General features: G+C 39.5%; 1 protein-coding gene across 1 annotated transcript in view; it reads left to right on the top strand.

Moving 5' to 3' along the window:
* The first annotated feature begins 1,397 nt into the window (after positions 1–1,397).
* PPTC7 (protein phosphatase targeting COQ7) overlaps positions 1,398–24,815 on the top strand; it is a 48,559-nt gene continuing 25,141 nt past the window's right edge. The window contains exons 1-2 of the mRNA XM_037816991.1: positions 1,398–1,891; positions 24,492–24,671. Coding sequence (XP_037672919.1) covers positions 1,669–1,891; positions 24,492–24,671 — 403 coding nt within the window. The 5' untranslated portion in view covers positions 1,398–1,668. The remainder of the gene's footprint in view (positions 1,892–24,491; positions 24,672–24,815) is intronic.

Below are 24,815 nucleotides of genomic sequence, written 5' to 3'. Positions count from 1 at the left end.
TCCTGAGCTTAGACTCTAGTAAAATATTCATTCATCCTTTCCTTCATTCATATACGTATTTTCTGTGTGCATGTACTTCTGGAGATACAGCAATGAAAAACAAAGATAAAGACCCTCAGATTATAGAATTACATTCTAGTGGGTAGAAGGAAGGGCAAGGGCAAAGGCCCTGGGGCAGCTGTGAGCTTGCCTTTGTTTAGGAACATAAAGAAGGCCATTGGCTAGAAGCCAGTTACTGAAGGGGACATGGCACCAAATGGAAGAAGTATGCAGGGGCTAGATTATGTGAAGCCCTGCAGAACATGGTTAAGAAGTTGACTCTTTATATACATTCATGTACATATACAAACATATATATATTTTCTGACTAATCTCCCCATCAGATTACAAATTTCCCATTATATTCAGCTTTTATCCAATCCAAATAACTTCAGAAGAAAGCTAATTATAATAGTCAAAATCTGGGGAAGACTACATGATTTGTTTGATAGGACTAGTCCAAGAGCTTAAAATGAAGTAGAAGAGCCACCTTTCTTGCCAAAGGCTGTTCCTTTGATGACAAGGTGACAGCTGTGGAGGGATTGAGAAAGGAGCCTCATCTGTGCAAGTCTTGGAAACACCCAGACATCCCAGGACAGCCAAGATAGAGGTCAGGAGAAGACCTGTTTGGCCAGGTGGACTCTCAAATAAATCAAGATTTGGGGCCAAGAAATTCGGGGACTGAAATTTTTTTCTCCTAGTTTGGCAGAATCAGCTTGGAAATTCTGAAACACTTACATGTCATGTTTTCAGTGGCCTTCCCTATATCTCCATTATCCAACCCCTCCCCCCCACTTCCCATTCTTTGACATAGACATAGAATTTTTATCGAAAGAGCTATGTAAAAAGTCTTCTTTCCAACCAGACTGTCATCCTTGAATCCTTCCTGTATATAATTCTGGAGGTGTCACTAGGTTTGTATACTTCAATCTCTCAATATAATATACCAAATAACATCATGTGAACTGATCCTGATTTCTTTCAAGTTTCATTCAAAGGGAGGGTGGTATCATTTAAAACAATAACCTTTAAAAGTTACGGTTAATACAGGTGGGGAAAACCCTCAAACAGCCCACTGGTAATTCTCAGTAACCTAACGTAGGTCCCGCATCTGGAGACCCCTCTTAGGTCGTGGATCCTAGGCAGCCGAGTCAAAAGCGACTACAACTACCAGACTACAGCTCCCGGGAGGCATTGCGTCCACACCCTCTACGCACGCTCGACCTCGGTGACTGCACAGGGCAGCGAGCCCAGGGGGCGGGGCCGGGGCCTGGGCCGCGGCTCGTGGGCGGGGCTAGGGGTGGGGCCCGCGAGGGGGCGGTGCTCCCGGTACGGCCCGGAACACGCTAGTGGAGCGGAAGATGGCGGCGGCGGCGGCGGCTGCAGCCGGGACCCCAGTCGGACAGTGGCGGAGGAGCCGCCGGCTCTGACCTCGCTCTGGCTCCGGTCCGCGCGGCGGAGCGTGTGCGAGGCCCCGCGCGTCGGGCAGGGGCGGCGGCGGCGATTGCGCGCCGCTCGGAGGAGCGCCCGGGCGGCGGCGCGTCTGCGGCTGAGGAGAGAGCCGGCTCCGGGCCTCCGCGTCCTCCTGCTCCCCGGGCCCCCCGCCTCCTCGGGGGGGCGGCGGCGGCGATGTTCTCGGTTCTCTCGTACGGGCGGCTGGTGGCCCGCGCCGTGCTCGGCGGTCTCTCGCAGACCGACCCCAGGGCCGGCGGCGGCGGCGGCGGCGACTACGGGCTGGTGACCGCTGGCTGCGGCTTCGGCAAGGACTTCCGTAAGGGCCTCCTCAAGAAGGGCGCGTGCTACGGGGATGATGCGTGCTTCGTTGCCCGGCACCGCTCCGCAGACGTGCTTGGTGAGTCCCGGTGGGGGTCATCCCGGCCCGGCCCGCGTGCGCCTCCTGGGGACTCCCCTGCACGGGGCTTTCCCGGTTCCCCGGGCGCCGAGAGGAGCCCGAGAGCCCGTAGTAACCCACAGGCGGGGAGCGCTTACTATGTGTCAGGCGCAGTGCCCAGCGCTGCAAGGTGCGTTTCCGCTTGAACCCCCCCCCCCCATTTTAGAGATGAGGAAACTGAGGCGCCTAGCGGTCGAGCCACGTGCCCAAGGTCACACTGCCTGAGAAGGTGACAGTCCGAGTCCAGAGCCCGCACTCTGAGTCACTTGGCTGTGCCGGCCGCGGGCGGCCTCGTCTCCTCCCCCCGGCGACACCTGCAGCCTCCTAACCTCGCTCTTCTTCCCTACCTCCTCCCTCCGCGTGCCCCGGGGATCCCTGCTAATTCGCGTGCTGCTGACGCCCCGGCCCGGCCGCGGGCTGCTGGATCCCGAACAGACCGACCGTCGTGAGCCCAGACAGCCCCGCTGCAGTCTTCCGCCGCCCCAGTCGCGAGACCAGATCTCCATCCTTTTTGGAGTCTTGCAGCTGGGGCGGCTGGCCTGGTGGAAAAAACACCGGGAATGCATTCTCCCGTTCTGATCTGGTCCACTTGAGGTCACTTGGGATGGAAGAGAGTTTTCTTGACCCAAAATAGAACGGGAAACCCTGCTTCTCGGTTGTTGCCGAGGAAGCCTTGAGAGTCTGTCAAAGCCTGTGCGGGCCACAGGTGCCACTTAGCCCTTCGGGGGTGGGAGACTGTGGAGAGAGCTTGCAGAAGGGCTGAATATAATTCACGAGCAGACAGAAACGACCATAATATATGTCTTTGGAGACATTGTGTATGCCATAGAATTGTGTGCAGTTTAAATCTCTTAAAGTACTTCCTTTGAAACTGAAGGACATGGTGACATTGAACTTGGGTTCGGATGTCACTTTCGTTTCACTTCTCAGGTGAGACTGAGTTTCTGGTTACTTTAGATATATGCTGAGGCAAAGTTTGGCATTGAAACAGATATTCCAGAACTTTTCTTTAGAAAAATTTTATGGCAGTAATTACTTTTTAATCTGATTTCAGAATGATTGCCTTGGCTCATTGATTCTTGTACACTTAGTGTTTGTGAACAGAGCCTGGAAAGGTTGCTCTTTGTTTTATTTGTGAATGACCCCATGACCTAGGTTGAAAAAAAAATAATTTAGTGTTTAGGCAACATTATTGACATTAACCTTTAGGAGAAAGAGAGAGAGAGAGAGAGACACTTTAGCAGGTTGGGGAGCTTCCGGATTGAAATTGTACAAATCCAGTCTGAAATTGTACAGATCCAGTCTGAAGTCAGCTTGCCATCGACTCAGTGTTTTTTTAAAGGGCTACAGTGGCTGTCTTTTCCCCTTACCTTTAGAAACACCTCACTCAATGAGCTGTGACCTGGGCTGCTTTTGCAAGTTGTAGTCATAGTGCAGCAGTATGGGGAAGAGAGGGTGTAGGTGATGAGCCACTAACATTCCTCCTTATAAATCTGCTATATGATGGCTTTTGTGAAAGATTTGTGATTTGATTGATGATTTGGTGGGGGTATTTAATTTAATGTTTCCAATTCCAGTGTGGAAGTTTAATTTTAGAATTTTAAAAGGCTAGATTAGTGGAGTGGGATATTCATAGAGATATGGGAAATTTTGGTCAAATTCATTATGAAAAAAGTATAAACATAATTTCACTCCCTGGCACCCTGGCAACATCCCGGCCTAGTTTGACATTCAGCTTTGCCACTTAACTGGCTTCTGTGATCTGTGATCTGCAGTTTTGGACAAGAGCCTTTCAGGTCTCATTTTCCTCCTCTAGACTAGAGGATGAAGGGAGCGGACTGCCGGATCCTCAAAAATGAAAGATTCTGACCATCGGGTCTTATTTTCTTTATGTTTTGAAAAGCTGGCACCCTTTGTCATTTTGCACCCTGAATAACAGGCATTCTCTTCAATTTTATTCACAGGTACACCTTCAGTAGGTTTCTTGTTTTATACCTAGTACTCAGCCAGAGTATTTCTTGACTTTCTTTGGTTCACAGCCTCCTCTGAGAGTCTTTTGACTGCCCAAGGGCTCTCTTTCCAGAAAATTCACATGGAGACGGAATTTGGCATAGACTTTTAGGACCTTCCCTGATCCCATAAAGTCTATCCATGAACCACCTTAAGGTCCCTATGTTGATACCAGATAAGAACCCTAGCTCATACCCTTCATGAAGGGAATACCTCCAGGCACAGACAGAAGATTGCTTATGTGACCTAGGGACAATCTTTGGCCATATGTGGCATAGAGCCATTTTTAAAATGTGTGTATCGCTTATATCTCAAAGCCAAATTTCTCTCAGCTGTTGATATCAAGAGATAAAACAGCGAGGGGCAGGCTCTCTAGGGCTGTCCTGGTGTGGAGGAGCTCTTCTGAGGAGCATTCTTGGGAGCCACCTGAAACAACTTATGAGTTGGCCTCTTTTGGTCACCACCTGCTACTTCATGTGATGATGACTTCTGTTTCTTGATGCCATCCCATCACAGGCTGGTCTGATTATTTCTTGTTGTGAAGGAGGTGATGAGCCTCTGCAAATCTGTAATATTGTTTTCTTCTCTAGTTGAAGTTAGAGTTATAAACTAAATTGCATATAAGGCTACTAAAAATACAGTTATGTTGAACTTCTATACTTTGAACCTTCTAGCTCTATAGATGATTCCTTTTCCTTGGGTTGACACTTTGTTTGGTGCTAAGTATCTGTGCAAATCAGATTGTTCACTGTGGTCATCTAGGACTCCTTGACTGAAAGCTGCTATTTCTTTTTATATGAACAAGAGAAAATGGTTTTGTTTCTTTAACTTAGAATTGTTCTGTCCTGTTAGTCAGGCAGTGACTCAAAGTACTTGGGTGCTTCACAACATTTTTGTAGAGTCCCCGCTGGATTTCTGTTAGGAAGAACCAACTGTAGTGGGTGTGGTGAGATACAGGAACCTTTCCTATCCCTGGAAACTTGGCAAAGGCACTTACTCGTTATCAGGTCCAACAGGAGTGAACCAGCACCAGCAGGAGCTATATACACTTTTCCTTTTTCTCCTTCCCTGTGGTTAATCCTAAGTTCTCTTATGACTCTCTCTGGTTTCTTAGGTACACAAAAATATGAAACTTGCCTAGTGTGTAATTGCTGGGCCTCCCACACTCCTAAGCTACTTAACAATAGAACTAAAGACTGTTAAAGAGTTCTAAGACTTAGGGATCCAGGAGTCCATTTCTTTCATTTTACTGATGACAAAATGGAAGCCTACCAAGGGTCAAATGATTTCTCTAAGTCTACTCTACTAGGTAATGGTTTTAGAACTGGAACAGCACCTAGATTCCCCATTCCAGTACTCTTTCCAGTACACCAGTGGTCAAGTTTTCTTTACCAGATGTGTGAATTCAAAATCAGTCTGCCTTCTGATATTTTTTGCCCATCTTACGCTTTTTACTCTTGGGGTGTGTGTGTGTGTGTGTGTTTACAACTTCTTTATTCACTCTATGACTCATGACTGAAATAGAACAAAAACTCCTCTGCATACTAAACCACAGTTTATTGGAACCATTTATTTTGAAAAATGGCAGCATGGTCTGTGCCGTGCAAATTCTGACCTCTGAATATTGAGTTGTAAAGCACTTTGTATACAACTGTGGGATGTTTATTTAAGCTTGATTTAACTTGAAACCTAAAAAAGGAAACAATTTCATATTGCAGCTTTTGGATCTGATTTTGATTGTGGCCAGATTTTGAGTGTTTTTGTGAGCAATGCCCGTCTTAAAAGTAGTTGTCTTTAGGTGTAAGGATTACGTGAACAATATAAAGATCTGAATTTTACTTAGAAAGTGAATGAATAGGTAGAATTTGGTGTTTTCGCACAGTCATGATAACTTTAATGTATTTCGTAGAACCTCTAATAGCATCTAAGTGAGTTGTCCATTTAAGTAGTCACCTTGGGAGAAGGGGTGTACTAATTGCAGCCTTTTATAAGAAGCCTTCTTTGGAATTTTCACTCAGCTAGATTTCAGCTGTGTCAGAAAACTATTCTCATTATTATTTAGTCATATTTCTATTTTTTGAAAGCCCAAATTCCAGTTTGATCTACCTTATTGACAGCAGGCATAACCCTTGTTGATTTTTTTTAATTGAGATATGTAATTTACGTACCATAAAAGTTCACCTTTTTTTAAAGTGAATAATTCAATGTCATTTAGTATATTCACATTGTGTGCAGCCATAACCACTATCTAATTCCAGAACATTTTCATCATTCCAAAAATAAACTTTGTACCCAAAGCAGTCACTCTCCATCCTCCCCTTTCCCAAACCCCCAGCAACCACTAATCTACTTTCTATCTCTGTGGATTTGTCTATTCTGGACTTTTCAGATAAATGGAATTATACAATATGCACTCTTTTGTGACTTTCTAAAGTTTCAGTCAGCAAAGTGTTTTCAAGATTCATCCATGTTTTAGCCTGTATCAGACTTCATTCCTTTTTTTAAATTGTGATTATATATATATATAATTTGCCATTTTTAAGTGTACGATTCCATGCTATAATTACATTTTTACAGTGTTGTTCTGCCATCACCACCTTCTATTACCAAATTTTTTTCATCATCCCAAATAGAAACTCTGTACTTTAAGCAATAACTCTCCATTCCCCTTCCCCCTTTCCCTGTAATCTCATAATACCTTTTTTGCATATTCTAGATATTTCATATAAATGGAATCATGCAATATTTGCCATTTTGTGCCTGGCTTACTTCACTTCACATACTGTTTTCAAGATTCATCCATGTTATAACTTTATTCCATTTTATTGCCGAATAATATTCCATTGTATGAATATACCACATTTTGCTTTTCCAGTCATGTTTTAACGGACACTGACATAGTTCCACTTTTTGGCTATTATGAACAATGCTCTATGAAGATACATTTCTGTAAAGAGGTTTTAAATTGTAGCGGAAGGTAAGATGCAGATGTTAGCTGGTTGCATGGGGTTTTTTGGGAGAAGTTAGGAGGGAGGAGGTTGTTCCCTGAACTTTAGCACTGCTTTATGAAACTAGGCAATGTATAACCCGAACAGCTGCCGCAGAATCCAAATGGAGTTTGTACTAGTGTGTAACTCAGGGAGCACTACATCAGGTCAGAATGTTTGACCTACCGCCCTGTCCTTTGAATGTAGCAAGCGCTTGTGTCAAGTTCAAGCTAAATGTCAAATTCATTTTCTCTAGGTCCCTGTGCCTTTCAGAGAGGCTTTTCTTGGGGTTGGTGCTACCAGAAGTTCTAGTTAGTTGAAAGGTGTGCCTTGTGTTTCCCTTTCAGAATTACTTAACTTTTGGTTTCTTTTTCTAAGAAGTGGTGCCCTGGTCCTAATCTTTGTTGTTAGTAATAAGACTTACTGATTTTGTTTGGGAGTTGTCAAATATTTTAAAAATCTGATAGGGAGTTTTCTGTCTCCCTGAGATCTAAAATTATTTGTTTCCTATTGATAAACAATTCACACAATTCACAAAATCAGAACCATAAATTAAAGCTTTTGTAAAGCTACACACGCCTGCAGAGGGCATTGGGCTAATAACACACAACTTTGTGTACATTTAAATTTGAGTTAGCAATCGGCGTGGCTCTTTCAATTTAGCTTAAAAATTTAAGAAAAAAATGAAAGAAGAAAAGAGATGCTAAATGATTTTGTACTTTTTTTTAATTAGAGAAGTTGTAGATTTAGAGGAAAATAATGCGTAAAATACTGAGTTTCCATATATCACCCTAAATGAATAAGACCTCAAATAGGATTTTGAGATGGATTGGGGGGAGGGGTGCAGAAAAATTTCTTTAATCTAATACAAAACAAGATTCTACCACCTTACCAGTGCTTACTTTAGCACTTTAGATTTTACACAGTGTTTTGATTTTTTTTTTTACCTTATTTAATCTTAATAATTCTGTGAAATAGCTGCCCTTATTTTGACTTAGTCTGAGTTTGTTTCCTCATCTGTGAAGTTGACTCATCAGTCAGGTCCGCACAGCTAGTATTGTAGTTGAAGGTTGGTACACCTAGTTGAAATTTGAACCTGGGTCTCCTGCTTGTGCATCGAGTGCTTTTAAAATTAACAGTTTTGCTTTATGCTTATTAAAAGTAACACAAATTCAGAAAAGCACAGCGTAAAACACTTGTAACTCATAACGTGGCTCTACTGTTCCTTCCATTCTTTTGTGTGTGTACACACATTATTAAATAAAATGGGGTTAATGTCTATTCTGCTCTGTAGTGTTATTTCCATTTAATGTAAATAGAGCCTGTTTCCATGCTGATAAATATCACTGCATCATATTCTACTGCGTGCATAATCCTTAATTTATTTAACTGTCCTCGGTTGTTAGTTACATTGTTTCCAGTTCTTGTTTATGAATAACACCAGAATGAATATTTCTTTACATCTGGGATATATCCGTTGAAGAGGAGTTCCTGGTCAAAGACTATGAACATTTACAAGGCCTCTGATATAATTACTACCATAACGCCCTCCAGAAAGGTTATACTTTTCCATCTGCTATCAGATTGCTTTCATCATAAGCTCCTTGTTGATTCGTCACATTAAACAGTTTATAAATCTATAAGGTTCTTAACAGTTGTTTTTGATGTGAATAAGTTTGTAGCTGGTGAATAGTTCCAGAATTGATTGCATTGTTGGTATAGATCCCAAGGACTGCAAAATGACTGCAAAAACTTTGCCAGAGCTACAAAAGCGGCTTACTACAAAGAGTGCTTTCTGTTCAAGGGTCCAGGACTATTTTTACTCAGGCCAATATCAGTTTGCACTGATTTTTCTTTTATTCATATACAGACTATTTTGGAAAGAAAGGGAGGAAATTAATCTCTTTTTGGACTGCTGTGACTACATTTTGATCTTTCAATGATGCCATCAACCAGAAAGTTTTTTGACTTACCAGAAATTAGTCTGTGCTGTCATTTGAGGTAGGTGCAAAACATTGGCTTTACTGATGAAGGGAACAAAAGGTGCTTCTGTTTTTGCATCAGTGTTTGATCTGAAGTTTTAGATAAGAAAATAGATTTGAGCTATTTTCACAGGAGCTGGAGAACTGTTCATGGCTTCTAGGTTGACTACTAATTGGTAATATGGTCATCAGTGTTTCTTCGAATGAGAAAGGCTGAACAGGGATGTGTTACACATGGGTTGTTTTTAAAAATCCACTTCTCTTTGTCTTTGAATGGTGACTTTGATCTTATCATTGTTTTTCTAGCTAATGCACGCTGAATTCACTGAGCAATCAATGGTCTTTGAATAACAAGGGTAGTATGGTTTGTAAATACATTCCACACGTACATTGTGATTTACTTGTGCATCATCTGAATTCCATGAAGTCAGTTAATACTAATCTAAATCCATCTCTCTTATTTTTTAATCAATTTAAATTGAAAAATCGTTGGCTTGACTTTTTGGTAACAACTTACAGGAAAAAACTTGCAACATTTTAGTCAGGAGGTTAAAACGAGTAAAGGACAAAAGACAGTGTTTTTATTCTCTGCATCATTATTGAAAGTTCTCTAAAAATATACATGTGGTAGTATGACAAAGAGAGAGGGGATAAATTGGGAAGCATGAATGGAGCCTTTGCTTCAAAACTAGTTTGTGCAGTAAATGTAATATTGTATGTGAAAAAAAGTATAGCCACATGTGTTAACCTTTATTTTATAGAGTTTCTAAAACAGTCTCCCTTTTTTCTTATAGTGTGATTTAGAATCCCAGAATCTTAAACCTGAAAAAGGGACCCTAGAGAGTTTGTACTCTTCCCCATCATTTTACAGATGAGAAACACTAAAGCTTAGAGAAGTGATTTGACCGTTCTACAGCCAGTTGGTGGCAGAAAGAAAACTGGCAGCAGTATCTCCAGACTCCTTTTCAGATGCTCTTTCCATCATGTCTTCCCTTTCCTGTTCGGTGAGAGGCACATCTTGTGTACGTAGCTCCACTCCAGGGCCCAACACCTGGTGCAAGACTAGGGTCAGATAACGGGTCCTTTCTCTTTTTGGAGTTCTCAGAAGGTATACCAGAGCATTGGTCTTCTAATATCTTCAGTACATTCAATTGAATTCATGGTTTTATGGTTGCTTGTTTATAGGTCCCTGACAGGTGCTATGGAGAAAACCAAGCTGAACAAACAAAACAGCCTTTAACCCTGAAGTTTCCTAGTCTGGTGGGAAAGGCAAACATATACACAGGAAAAGTATACAAGAATGCCCATAAGATGTGTGGGAGCACAGCCAGGTCTCAAAATATGGGTTTTTCAGTAAATTGAGGCAAGTGGGGAGAAGAATAGTAAGACTCCCCAGATTTGGGGATCAGTAGAGGCACAGAAGTAGATTCCCCAACTGTTTTGTGGCTAGAGAGTAGTTTGGGTGGATGGTGTAAAGAGAAGGGGAGTTTTTGAGAATTGAGGTTAGAAAATAAGTTGAGGCCAGATTGCTGAAGGTCTTAATTGCTATGTTAAGGAGTTGGGTGGGGTTTTTCTGTGGTTATGTTTGGTAGGAAGCTACTGAAGATGCTTTTGCTTTTGTTGTTTTTGGTTGGTTTGGTTGGTTTTGAAGAGGTGACACATTCAAATGATACAAAATTCCGAAGGTATAATAAGAATGCACAATGAAAAGACTCCCTTAACCTGGTCTCAGTTTCTTGTGAATCCTTCTAGAGAATTTTTTTTACATCTACAAGCAAATAAGTATAGCTACATGGAAGGTATTTGACATGGATTCCTTTACATGTTTTACAAACTTGACAATGTTGTAAAAAACAAAAACCAATTTATACAGAGGGTATAATGGGAGAACAGGAGGCAGAAGACCAGCTAGGAAGTGACTGAAATAGTCTGAACTAGAAAGGGCTTTAAGTAGGGCTGTGGAAAATTGTTAGACTTTAGACCCATCGCAGACATGGGGTCAACAGGACTTAGTGATAATTGGACATAGAGGGTGAAAGAGAAAGAGGAGCTGAAGTTCATTTTGAGATTTTGCACCTGGAATATTCTGTCCGTTTTCTAGCCTCGAAGTATGGGTAGAGGGACTGCCATTAATTGGAAATGCAAGAGATGTAAGAGAAAGATCAAGTTTGGAAATGGAAAACAGGAATGATTGATGCAAGACGCATTTCAGAGGCAGAATCTTCAGGGTTGTGGTGTGCTTGTGTCCCGTGGGACTGTTTTGAGTCCTTGGTGGCCATGTCAGGGATTCTCAACTTAGGTCGTTAATGTTAGCATCCCCTGTGCAATTTTTTTATACCACTCAGAGGCTCAGGCCCACCCTAGGCATCCTGACGCGGGGGCGGGCTTGGGTTCCACCGGTAATCTCAGTGTACAGCAAGGGTTGGGAATGAGGTATTACAAGGTGGCTGGCAGGGTGAACGAGATTCATCCTCAGGGGGCTCGCAGAACAGAGAGAGAGAGAGAAGGGCAGTCGTGATGGAGGCTCTGTGATTACTGCAGTTGGTTAGGACCATTTATGTATTTCTAGTTATTAGAAGATTTCTCCCTTAAAGTGAGAGAGTTCTGTGTCTGAACCCTGACATCTGGTAGGCAGCAGGCACTTAAAAGAGATATTTGTTAAGTAAGGTTACTTCAGGGTCATTTCTGGAAAAGAAAAAACACTAATTCTTTTCTTCATAGTGCAGGTGTCTTTTTTTCCTTGCATATTTTGGAGAGAAGTATATGTATATTCCGTTGTATTTGAACATGTGACTGTTAAATGTTTACTGGAATATTGAATGGCGGCGGATGTGCTACAGAAAAAGCTGAATGGACCACTCATCCCTTAAACATTATCTGTGAGTGGAAATTATCCTTTGGTTGTGACCACAGACCAGTGTTACAGAGCTTGCAGCCTTCTAACACTCATCAAAGACTCTTTTTTCTGATTGCTACAGGCTGACTGGTCTCTTTGCTGCTGTTTGGTCTTTCTTAAAGACAGGCACAGCTCTCATTTCTAGAATGTTTGTTATGAGCTGAGCACTGTAGCAGGTACTTTGAGCACGTTATCTCTGTTCCTCACACCAGCCCTGCAAAGCAGATGATATTATTCCCATTTACAGGTAAGAGTTACCCTCAGTACACCTCATCCTAGTCTTGGAGCAGGATTTTGAACCTAGATCTGACTACTAAGCCCATGCCTTTGCCCAATATTCCACAGTGCCTTTCAACTTAGAAACCGTAATTTAAAAATTTCTTTTACTAAGGATATTTTTGCCGAGTTGAATAATGCTGTTTAGTTATTAGCTATACCTAGGCTAATAGTGGAGCTACATCCCTTATTTAAAACAAATAAAGGTCTCAAGGAGCCTAGTTAAACTAGTTAGTGTGCTGCCAGCACCCAGATGGCCCGGGGCCCACCTTTTCTTCCCAGGGGCCTTCTGATGCCGTAACTGCCCGCGGTGCTGTCGGGTGATGGGTGTAAGAGGATCCTGGCCTGGGTGTGGTAGGCATTTACCTCAGGGCTGCTTTCCCTACTCTGAGAACTCGGATCTACCTTTTATGACTTGTACTTTATCCATAGTAGTGAAAATCGAAGGCAGCTGCTCCATAGGCCTCCCTCCTCCTCCTCCCTCACAGCCCATCTTTTTGTCCTTTAAACCTCTCTTCTCCATGAATCCTTCTCTGATTCCTTCAGCTTGATGTAATCTTTTCCTCCTTACTTTTGTTTTTATTGGTGCATATTTATTTTATGTTGCATTATGACCATTTATCTTAAACCTCTCCAAACCCTCCTCCCCAACCACCATCATACCACTTGATTTTAAGCTCCCATGGGCAGGAAATCTTTTATTATATTTAAATCCTTTTAAAGTTGAATAACTTTGAATATTGAATGTAAGTAGAGAATGTAGTTCTAACTGGATTTATGCAAATAGTTTTTGTTATTCCTCCCATAAAGGTAAAATGTACTCATTAATGAAAAATGGGAAAGAGTGAAGAATGAAAAGAAAAACTCATTGTCCTACCATTCAAAAAGAGTTACCTAATTGTGATACGTAGATTCAGAATATAATTAGGGTTCACAAATTAATGGACAGTTCTCCACTTAGCAGGCTTATTCAAATGAATGATGTTCTCATTAAGAAAAAAAAAAACGAAAAACCAGTGTTTGTACCAGGGCCACAAGTGACTCTTGACCTCTCCCAGACAGATGGTATTTTAGTAAAGACCAGCTTTTAACTTTCACAGAGGGGTGAAGAAAGCAGGTAGAATTAGTATCCTCTTTAGGGTTACATCAAGGATATTGGGCTTAATTGTTATAAATACTATGTTAACCTTTAGGACCAGGATTTTACTTCTCATGTTGTAAATTATAAACAGAAGGAAAATTTTTCTCCCAATCACTACAAGTAAGCATGCATGAGACAGCTGGGCTTTGATTGCCTCTAACTTCTTATTTAAATGTTAAATTATTTCCTACTTGTAAAAACTAACCGAAGCCTCAGTTAATAGAGGCCCTTACTATTACACATCTAGCGCCCCACCTCTACTGTTCATAACTTAAAATAAACCTGACCCCCAGATGATTTGTTTGTTGCTTTCTCTTGTCCTGAAAGCACTCACAGCATTTAGCATCTGAGGAAGGTACTCCTTGCAGGCCAGAAAGGAGTGAAAGTGACCTTTCCAGTGACTTAATCTTCAGCTCTTTACAGTTTGTGGGGAGGGAAGGCCCGTGATTCATACCCAAGTCCGTAAGTTATACAAGTTCCCTCTAAGCCACAGATGAGCCAAACAGATTAATTCCATATTAAGTCTTTTGGTATTTAGACAGAAGAGCTAAAGTTAGAAGAAGAACATTTTTATTTTAAAATGGTTGACTTTGAGTTTCTCTGTCTTTACACTATTGTTTTCTAATCCTTGTTTCAGCATTATTCACTGCTTTTTAAGACAAGGCAAGTGCCCAAAATAGTCTGAAATTATCTTTTCTAATTAATGAAGTACTCTGGACAATAGGTGTGAGTGTGTGTGTGCTTGACCTTGCATTGTACATGCGTTTGCTTGAGTATGCATGTGCATACAAGTGTGCTTCAATTTGAGTAATTATCAAGTAGTTTCATCTTTACTAAGCCAGAAAGGAATAACTATTTTTTTTTTTTTATTTTTATGCTCCCAGGTTATTTTGAAAACAACCTTTTCTGATATATATCCAAATGAATTTGAAATTACAGTTCTCTCAAAGTACACAGAAATTACCTATATTCTCCTATAAATGAAGCAGTGATAAAAGAACACTTAACATATTATTTAAGGACTTCAACATAACAGAATTCTCCTTTTCCAGCTTTTTAAACTATATTTTTCCCATCTAAGCCATAGGTAATATTTGACATTTGGGTTATGTGTGCATATAAAATGGACACATTTGTCAAAGTAAGTATAAGATGAAACAGCATACAGTGTCCTTTCTGGATATAAATTTTCAGAGGCATGCTGGTCCAAATGGGAGCAAAGAACTGACTTCCTCATGAAATAAACTTGATAAATAAAAATTAAGAATAGTGCTAAAGATTCTATAAATCATTCTCTTTCCTCCCTTTCTGGCTTATAAGTGTATACTCTGGATGTGTGTGAATCAAAATACTTCGAATCAAGATTGTGAAATTCTATGACTAGGGATATCTAATTCAGTAAAAGACCCCAGGGTAAAAAGGGGTAGTACAGGTGAATAGAGGACATTTGTCCATCAAGTTATACTTATTGATTCAATAAAGAGGTAGCTTATTTAAAAATCTTAAGTGGGTTCAGACATTGACTTGGGCCTGAAAGTGATGTTTTAATTACTTATTAAAATCATAAATAAGCATATTAGAATGTTAGCTGTCACTGGATTAGTACCTTAAGGTTAAACATTGGAAAGAAGTGATTGTTACAAGACTCACACAGAACATCATATTTTGTGGTTCTACTGTTTTGTTTGTTCCACTGTTTTTGTAATTGGGGCAAGATAAGCAATCCAGTTTGTTTAAGAGCATTTAATGTACGCCATAAACTGTCTGAATCAAAGAATTTTATTAGTTCTTCTGCCAAACACAACATTGATTTCCGTCTACAATTATTTTTTAAGATAAAAAACAATGTCAGTTGAAAAAAAAAGTTGTGACTTTGAGCTATGCAGCATTACACTTTCAACACACTGACTGACTAAAAATCCTGGAATGTCATTGTAAAGATGTTAATCGGTGTTGGCCTTCAACAATGAATGGATACAGCTTTACTGTCGCTTCTCCAAAAATGCTTTGCAGCACCTCACACACTGCTGGTCCATGGTCTCAAAGTCGGAGTCATTCCCATAATAGGGATCTTCAATAATAAGTTGTTTTTGTGGATCATAGCTCCCAAGTAGTTCAGTTTTCACTTTGCAGTTTTTAACTTCACCACCTTTTCTATTCATATCTCTCAGATTGCTTTCAACCATACATAGTATGCAATCAAATGTGGCAAAGTCTTCTTTGGTAACCTGCCGGGCAACATGATTCACAGGAATATCGTGCTTCTTCATGCAACTTTGCCCTCAATAATCAAGAGGGGTTCCCATCTCATAAGTGGATGTTGTGGCACTATCTATCCTCCAATTATCTGAAATATTTTTATCAGTTAAAAATTTTCTGAAAACTGCTTCTGCAGTGAGTGATCAACAAATGTTACCCGAACATACAATCGACACCAACTGGGGCGCCTGCTGCTGTCTTCTCAGGAGCAAAGAAACCAGGAATAACTATTTTGCTTAGAATTCTAAAACATAAGATGGCCCATTTGTTCCTGCTTCATTTCCTTGTTTGAGCTTTGTTAACTGTCCTGGACAGTTCTATTTCTTTAGCAGAATTTGAGTTTTGCTTATAGGTCCCATTTTCACAGATTTTGTTGCCGGGTTTCTTCCTTTCAGTCCTTTCAGCTTCCTTGCCTTTGCTTTTGAGTTAACTGTTCTGCTTAGAGATTTTTCTGTGAGTTCTTCAAGTAGAAGTGGTCTCTGGAGAATCAGAAGATGCAGGTTTCATTGTGATTAACGCAGAGTGGTTGCTATGGGGAAGCTTCTTGCAGAGGGAATATAATCTATCTTGCTTTTTAAAGCAGGAAGAGCACCATGATCTATATAATTTCACCTCTAGAGAACTGAAAGGATTGTTAGTAGTCAAAGCAAATTCTACTTTTCTGAATAACTGTTGACTATATTTTTTCAGTAATCCTGCTTTTCATTCCCTTTGGAATAATTATTTGCAGATACATTTCACAGTCCTGAATCACAAGGGAGTGTTCTTAAATGCCCAAATATTTGAGGCTTAGGAAATGTTGATATTTTAAAAAAAGAAAGAAAGAAATGTTGGTATAAATGTACTCTGTTCCTTCTGATAGTTATGCTTTATGTTGTGATGCCTTAAGACAAATAAGGCTGTGTAAACACTAAATTATAATATCTGAAGAAAAGTCTTGCATCTGAAAGGAAGACAGCTGTGGCACTGTAATAAATAGTGCCTAACCGGCTTCTCATTAGAGGAACGCTTGCTGCAGAAAATCTAAAACCAAATATCCTTTTCCCTCGTAGTACGTAGGGTCTCCTGCTACTTTTATGACTCAACCTTTGTGATCCAGCCAGATTCTTATTCAGTTTCTCCTCTGGAGTTTCGGTTGACTGCCAAGTGCCTATGCTGCTAGATAGGAGATGTGTTTCACTAATGGAAAAACAATCCCTGTAAAACTGCCTTGCTGCATTAGAGTGTGAGGCTTAATGTAAAATACCTTGAGATCATCAAAAAGTGCCAGGAATAAACCTGTTTCGTTTGGGTACTACTTAATTTTTTGAAATTCTGCCAGTCTGTTTTAAATACATTTTTGGATAAAATGAAATTACTAAATTTTGCTGCATTGATGTTCATATCAAAATTGAAATTAAGTCTTTACTCTCTGGGCCTTATTTTCTTCTAGAAAATGTTAGCCTGTGATTGCATGTCTGTATGAAGATGAGTGTGGTGGAAGGGGTTTGAGAAGAATAGAACATCATGTTGGCAGCCAATCCTGCAGGGGAGGCCCAGGCTGATGTTAGCTTAGTTCAGAAGTCTTTCTCAGGATGTGAGCCTCTGGCGGCCACTCTGGTGGCCCTGTGTACTTGGGAAGATAGGATTTTTAAGCTTCCATAATTGGCGCTTATTTACTAAACCATTTTTCCTTGAACGTTTTGCCTAGACAAAGCTGTTAAAGTAATATTCCAAAATTAGTAAAATGCCAAGTGATTTCTTTTTAAGTACAGCAAGATATTTTTATATGTAAGTTATAACTAAGGGAAAGACAAAAATGTGTTAATTAGAAAAATGAAAATTCACTGTTACTTTAAGAATTTTCTTCTTGGAAAAAGATACATTTAAATGATGGGAGACATGCCAGAATTATTATTTTTATTTTTATTAGAGATGTTGTAGGTTTACAAAAAAACTATGCAGAAAGTACAGAGTTCCCTTATCCGCCCCCTCCACATACACAGTTTTCCCTATTAACATTTTGCATTAGTGTTATACCTTTGTTACAATTGATGAAGCAATATTATTATAATTATAATTTTAACTATAGCCCATAGTAGTTTACATTAGCGTTCACTCTTGGTATTGTACAGTTCTAGGTTTTGTTTTTCTTTTTTCTTCCCTGGTAACTTATATACAACCTATAATGTTTTAAATACATTTTCAAATATACTACCCAGTGCTGTTAATTATGTGTACAAAGTTATATACCTCCATTACCATCATCTAGCCATTGCCAAAACTCTTCTGTCACCCCAAACAGAAACTATACACCAATTAAATATTAACTCCCCATTCCCCAACCCCACTCGTGCTGATAACCTGTTCTAGTTTCTGATTGTGTGGATTTGCATATTCATTTAAGTGTCTCGCTCATTTTATTCAACATGTTGTCTTCAAGGTTCATCCATGTTGTAGCATGCATCAGAACTTCTTTCCTTTTTAAAGACAAATAATATTCCATTATATGTATATACCACATTTTGGTTATCTGTTCATCTGTTGATGGACACACGGGTTGCTTCCAACTTTTGGCAATTGTAAATGACGCTGCTAAGAACACCGGTGTGCAAATATCTGTTTAAGTCCCTGCCTTCAATTCTTTGGGGTATATACCTAGAGGTGGGGTTGCTGGGTTTTATAGTAATTCTATGCTTAATTTTATGAGGACTCACCAAACTGTTTTCCACAGTTTTACGTTGCCACCAGCAATGTTTGAGAGCTCCTGTTTTTCCACATCCTCTCCAACACTTGTTATTTTCTGTTTTTTTCTTAATTGTTGACAGTCTAGTTGGTGTGAGATGCCTCTCATTGTGCTTTTGATTTGCAATTCCCTGATGGCTAATAACACTGAGCATCTTTTCATGTGTTTTTATTGGCCCCTTGAATATCTTTGGAGAAATTCAGAATTATTTTTTCTTTTTCTCTTTCTTTTTTTTAAAATTCAGTTTTATTGAGATATATTCACATACCATACAATCATCCACAGTGTACAATCAGTTGTTCACAGTACTGTCATATAGTTGTGCGTTCATCACCACAATTTTTGAACAAAAAAAAAGAAGAAAAGTAAAAAAGAACACCTAAAGCATTCTATCCCCCCATCTCACCCTATTTTTCATTTAATTTTTGTCCCCATTTTTCTACTCATCCATCCATACACTGGATAAAGGGAGCGTGAGCCACAAGGTTTTCACAATCACAGAGTCACACCATGTAAGCTACATTGTTATATAATCTTCTTCAAGACTCAAGGCTACTGGGTTGCAGTTCAACAGTGTCATTCTCCTTTTTTCTTAACTCTTCACTTTAGAAAAAGCAGCAATGGGAAACATAACAAATACTATGTAAAAAGCTCAAAACATCATGAATATTTTCTAGTTGATCATTTCCCATTTCATAAAACTGACATTTCCACTTAGATGGTACCACTACTAGAAAGGAATTGTCTGTGCTTTGTAGCCTCTGCTCAGCCTTCTGCTCAGCTGTTTAAGATATGTGACCATTATCTTAATCTAATAAACGTTTTAATTGGATTTTGGGTCAAAGGAAACACTTAAGCTAGATATGTGCTGACAGAATGTTATTAATGGAGACATAAGATGATTATAGTGAATTAAAGGAAATCACTTGTATATTCAGTGCAAACTCTTTACCTTGGCAGTCAAGGCCTTTCTGGGTATTAACTCAGCACACTTTTTCAGCTTCACCTCTGTTCACCTCTAAAAAGATTACTTTCTTTCTGACAAACTAGATTGGCTGTTTTTTTAATTTAGTCAGTCACCATATCTAAGATTATCATTTGATGCCTAGAGTAAGATGCATTTGGCCAGGATAAGGTCCCTCCTTAACTCCTTGAACTTCTTATTACTCTATACTCGACCCGACCATCTTGCCTACCCCTATGGTGTCACTTCTTGGATCCTTGTCAGAAATCGGGCCCTGACTTGTCTTCCCAAGCTGCAGAATTTGTTCCTAACTTCAGAAAGAACATCTGCACCAAGATACTGTCCTGCTGGCACCTGAAACTCAGTATATGCAAGACAGAATTCGTTTTCTAAAGACATTTCCAATCCTTTCTCAAGCATGGGATCATCTAATCAATCATCGTTCTAGTTCCTTCAGTCGAGAAGCCTATTGATTCCATGTTTAGGTGTGTTTTGTATTTATCCTTTCCTTTGTATTTCCATTGATTGTCGTTCAGCTTTCTTGCTTCCTCTAACCTAAATTATTACAGCAGATGCCTGACCTTTAGACTCTCCCCCTCCCAACCCATTCTCTGCACTGCTACCAGTTTTTTTTCTAAAATACAGGTTAGATTATGTCACTTCTACCCAGAAACCTTGATGACTTGCCATTGTCTATAGCAGTGCTGTCCAGTAGAAATAGAACGCAAGTTTCATATGTAATTTTTACTTTCTAGTAGTCATACTGAAAAATCACAATGAAACAGATAAAATTAATTTTAATTAATATATCTTGTTTAACCCAATATTTTTTTTAATCTTCATTTTATTGAGATATATTCATATACCACGCAGTCATACAAAACAAATCGTACTTTCGATTGTTCACAGTACCATTACATAGTTGTACATTCATCACCCAAATCAATCCCTGACACCTTCATTAGCACACACACAAGAATAACAAGAATAATAATTAGAGTGAAAAAGAGCAATTGAAGTAAAAAAGAACACTGGGTACCTTTGTCTGTTTGTTTCCTTCCCCTATTTTTCTACTCATCCATCCATAAACTAGACGAAGTGGAGTGTGGTCCTTATGGCTTTCCCAATCTCCTTGTCACCCCTCATAAGCTACATTTTTATACAACTGTCTTCGAGATTCATGGGTTCTGGGTTGTAGTTTGATAGTTTCAGGTATCCACCACCAGCTACCCCAATTCTTTAGAACTTAAAAAGGGTTGTCTAAAGTGTGCGTAAGAGTGCCCACCAGAGTGACCTCTCGGCTCCTTTTGGATTCTCTCTGCCACTGAAGCTTATTTCATTTCCTTTCACATCCCCCTTTTGGTCAAGAAGATGTTCTCCGTCCCACGATGCCAGGTCTACATTCCTCCCCGGGAGTCATATTCCACGTTGCCAGGGAGATTCACTCCCCTGTAACCCAATATTTCTAAAATATTTCAACATATTTAATATCAAATATTATAAAGATATTTTACATAATTTTTGTACTATGTTTTTGGGATCTGGTGTGGTCTTTACACTTAACAGCAATATCTCAATTTGTTACTAGCCACATTTCAAACTCAGTAGCCATGTGCCGCTAGTGCCTCCCATACTGGGCAGTGCAGGTCTACAGCATAAACTCCACAGTTTTTAGACTGACCTTCTGGGCCCTCCAAAACTCCAGCACCTACTCTGAATTTTCCAACTTCTCCGCACTCACCGAAGTGCCGGTCACACCTAACTGCTCTTGCCCTCCCCTGCCTGTGGAGCTCCGACTTCCCCTTCAGGGCTGACCTGACTGCCGCTTTCTCAGAGGCCTTCTCCATTCCCGCAGTGCCCTGCAGCGTGGAACACTCGGTCTTGACCCTCCCGTAGCAGCATCTAGGGAACCTCAGCTCGTTCTGTGCGCGGAGCCCAGCTCCCCTAGGAGGGAATCTCGCAGAGGCCGGGCCTGTGTCCCTCAGCTCCCTCCTTCCCAGCCCAGGGCACTCAGTGGGGGGTGCACTCGTGGCCTACATTTGTTCTTTGGGATAGTCTTAGCCTTTTTTGATAAGTGCTGTGCCAATATCTTTGGGATTTTATGTGATCTCTCCTTTAACATTGTCTTCTTTACCTTTAAAATGTATTCCGAACGACTTTACCTTTTATATCTGGGTTAATTCCACTTTTAAAAGGTGTCTCTCTTTGCGGATTAAAGCTTTTGCTTATGCAATAGAGGACATACTAATTTCCTTGTAGAGATAACTGCCTAATATAAATAAAGCAAGGTTTCAAGTGTTCATGTGGTGAGATTTTCCTGGTTTTAGCCTGATTTTAATCCTGAATATGACTCTTTGCATTATATAACTTGTTCTTCAGAAATAAATTGTGGGTGTATACTAAGGCCTTTTTTCCACAGCTTTATTGAAGAGTTTATATACTTTTTGATTCTCTCTTTCCCCTAAAGAGATTTGGCCAATAGGATTTGTCTGGGATCCTTTTCCCATGTAAAAAGCAAACAGGTGGCTGAAAGGTTATGCTCTATTCTGGGAGAAATCTGATTAATGCTGAAGGGCTGTATTGGGTCAGATTATTTCGCAAGTGCCAGGATCGACTCTAAATGTTATCTTATCTCAGATTTGAATAGTTTTCTTATGGCATTTGTAGATGAAACTAATTTGTTTTTAAAGTTACTTGTGGCTGTTGGCTCAGAGACTGGTTGAGAAGGAATTATTTCCTCAAGCAGGCAGTAGGTTGAAAAGAATGATTCATCAGATGGCATTGCAATATATTTACATTCTGTGTTTTAGCATAAATTGTTGCATTTTAAATCAATGGTAAAATCTTAGTCGTTGTGAAATAGGAATTCCTCAGAAGAAGTCCCTATTAAATCAGATTAAATTCTCTCATAAGTTTCCTATATCTCCTCATAATTGCTTAAAAAGCAGACTAAAAAGAGATACTTATTCCTGGTAAGGTAGATCTCAGAGTCACCCTTGATACAGTGTGTTCCCCACCCCCGGCTCCATACTCGATGTGTAAGTCCTTTGGTTTCATTTGATCCCCAATCTCTCCAGTCCTCTCTAATCTCTTTACTGCCACTGTTTCACAACTGGACAAATAAAATAGCCTCGACTCATCCCCTTTTCCACTCTTACTTTCCTATAATCTGTCCTCCGCACAGCAGTCAGAAAGATCAAGGATCTTTTTTTTTTTTTACTTTATCATCATCATCATCATCATCATCGTTTGAACCTTGTAATATGGAAAATTTCAAATGTATACCAAACTAGAAAGATGAGTGTACCCCTCATTCAACTTCAACAATTATCCTTTGATGGCCAATCTTGTTTCATGTACACCCCATCACTTCCCCGACCCCCAGTCGTTTTGAAGCAGATCGCTGACATCATACCATTTAATCAGCTAATTTTGAATTGCCCCAAAGTGAAATTTTGCTGATTGGTTGGTCACATAAGGTGGGGAAAGTTGCTGTCCCAGTGGTGATGTTATTTATCACTTTCTTTCCTGTCTTCCAGTTCTATTTCTGCTTGTTTTTTAGGATTGTTTGATAACTGGCATCACCAGGAATATAAATTTGTCTGTTTCACATTAAGCCAATGTCTTGGGGTTGCATATATAGGCATTCTCCTACTTTTGTATCAAGTACATTTCTAAAAAATTTGTATGAAACTTGAATGTGCAAAAAAATGTAAATGTGTATATGGAGAGGAAGTTGTTTCAAGCTCAGAAAGCCTTAAAAATTATGAAAATCCCCAGTTAACATTTTTCTTATAAAATCAATACATGCTTATGATAAAAATAAAATTCAAGCCATACAGAATGGTCTTAGTAAAAGTGAAAATCCTCCTTTTTCATTGATCACTTCCAGGCCCTTATTTCCATATTTCATTTATTTGTATACACACACACACACAATATAACAATATAATATATTCTTTCTTATATATCTTTACAGAAAGGTTTATATATGGTCATTTAAAGCTTTAATAATGTATATACTTGACATTTTAGTATATAATTTTGTTTGAATTTAGTAGACAGAAATTTATATATGGTCATTTAAAGCTTTAATAATGTATATACTTGACATTTTAGTATATAATTTTGTTTGAATTTAGTAGACAGAAATTGATTTTATGTTAGGAAGAACAACTTGCTTGGCGTTCTGCAAGGGACTGAAGAAGAGATTGTGTGCCTTTTGCTTTGATGTCTTGTGCGCTTTCTTGAACACCAGTCTTCTTGATAAAGGACCCTTAAGCAGCCTGTGAACTCATCAGTAGTTCTGAGGACCCCTGAAAATGTTATACTACAGGGTGTTAATAATAGAGGAGTGTATGGGAACTCTGCATTTTCTGCATGTTTTTTCTGTAAACCTATAACTTCTCATAAAAAAAATAATAAATGAATAGATTAGAGGTGAGGAAAAAGGGAAAAATCTCTTCACTGGTGCTGGCCAGTTGAAATATAATGTAAACTACATATGTAATTTTAAATTTTCTAGTATTTATATTAGGTAAAAGTAAAAAGACATGGGTGAAATTAATTTTAATAATGTATTCTATTTAGCCCATTATATCCAAAATACTATTTCAACATGAAGTCAATATGAACATTAATGAGCTAGTTCATTTTTTTCATACTAAGTTTTTGAAATCCACTGTGTGTTTTACACTAATAGCACATCTCAATTTGGATGGCCGCATTTCGGGTGCTCACTCGCCACGTATAATTAGTGACTACCATATTGGACAGTGCCGCCCCTGGACAGAAAGTGGTTCTTTCTGAGGGAAGAGGAAAAGGAATGGGATCTGATTTTGATTTTGTGGCTTCATAGTTATTGACCAATGTTTGAAGTTAAAAGTTTGCTGCTTTTGGTGTCTTGATGATTTCCTGCCCTGACTCACTTGTATTATCACAAGCATCAACATTTTCTTTTTATCAATGTTCATTCTTTATTATAAAATATAATAAAGTATTAATAGCACAAATATTTCTATACAAAAATGATAATCCAGCTGAAATTGAACTCTTGGCTGGTAGGCAATGCCATCCTGTGGTAGCTCAAAATGTTTATTCCTCGATATATGAAAGAGCAAATTCTAAGTAAGGAGTGGGGTATATAGGGGTATCAGTGTATAATGCATTAAACTCGAGGACTTACTCTGAATTTCAGGGCAAATATAAGGACTGGTATCTAGTAATATAAACTGTTAGGAGGTAACAGTAGTAAGAGTTCCTGGGAAATTACTAAGAACGTTCTTTAAATATAGTCTTTTTTTTTTAATTTTTTTTTTCAGGGGTTGCAGATGGTGTAGGAGGATGGAGAGACTATGGAGTTGACCCGTCTCAGTTCTCAGGGACTTTAATGCGAACGTGTGAACGTTTAGTAAAAGAAGGACGGTTCGTACCAAGTAATCCCATTGGAATTCTCACCACAAGCTACTGTGAGCTGCTGCAAAATAAAGTACCTTTGCTTGGTAAGTAGATATCCTAGCTGTTTTCCTCTTTCAAAAAACCTACTAAGTGGTTAAAAACAAACAAACAAAAATCATTCTCCAGCCCAACTTTTTTCTGAGGCTCTTCCTACAAAGCAGAGTTTGAAGGAGAAGCTCTGGATTCAC

This window comes from Choloepus didactylus, chromosome 23 (genome assembly GCF_015220235.1).
Source record: "Choloepus didactylus isolate mChoDid1 chromosome 23, mChoDid1.pri, whole genome shotgun sequence".
NCBI lineage: Eukaryota > Metazoa > Chordata > Mammalia > Pilosa > Megalonychidae > Choloepus > Choloepus didactylus.
Note: the sequence above shows the minus strand (reverse complement) of the source record. Positions and strands in the feature narration are given on the sequence as shown.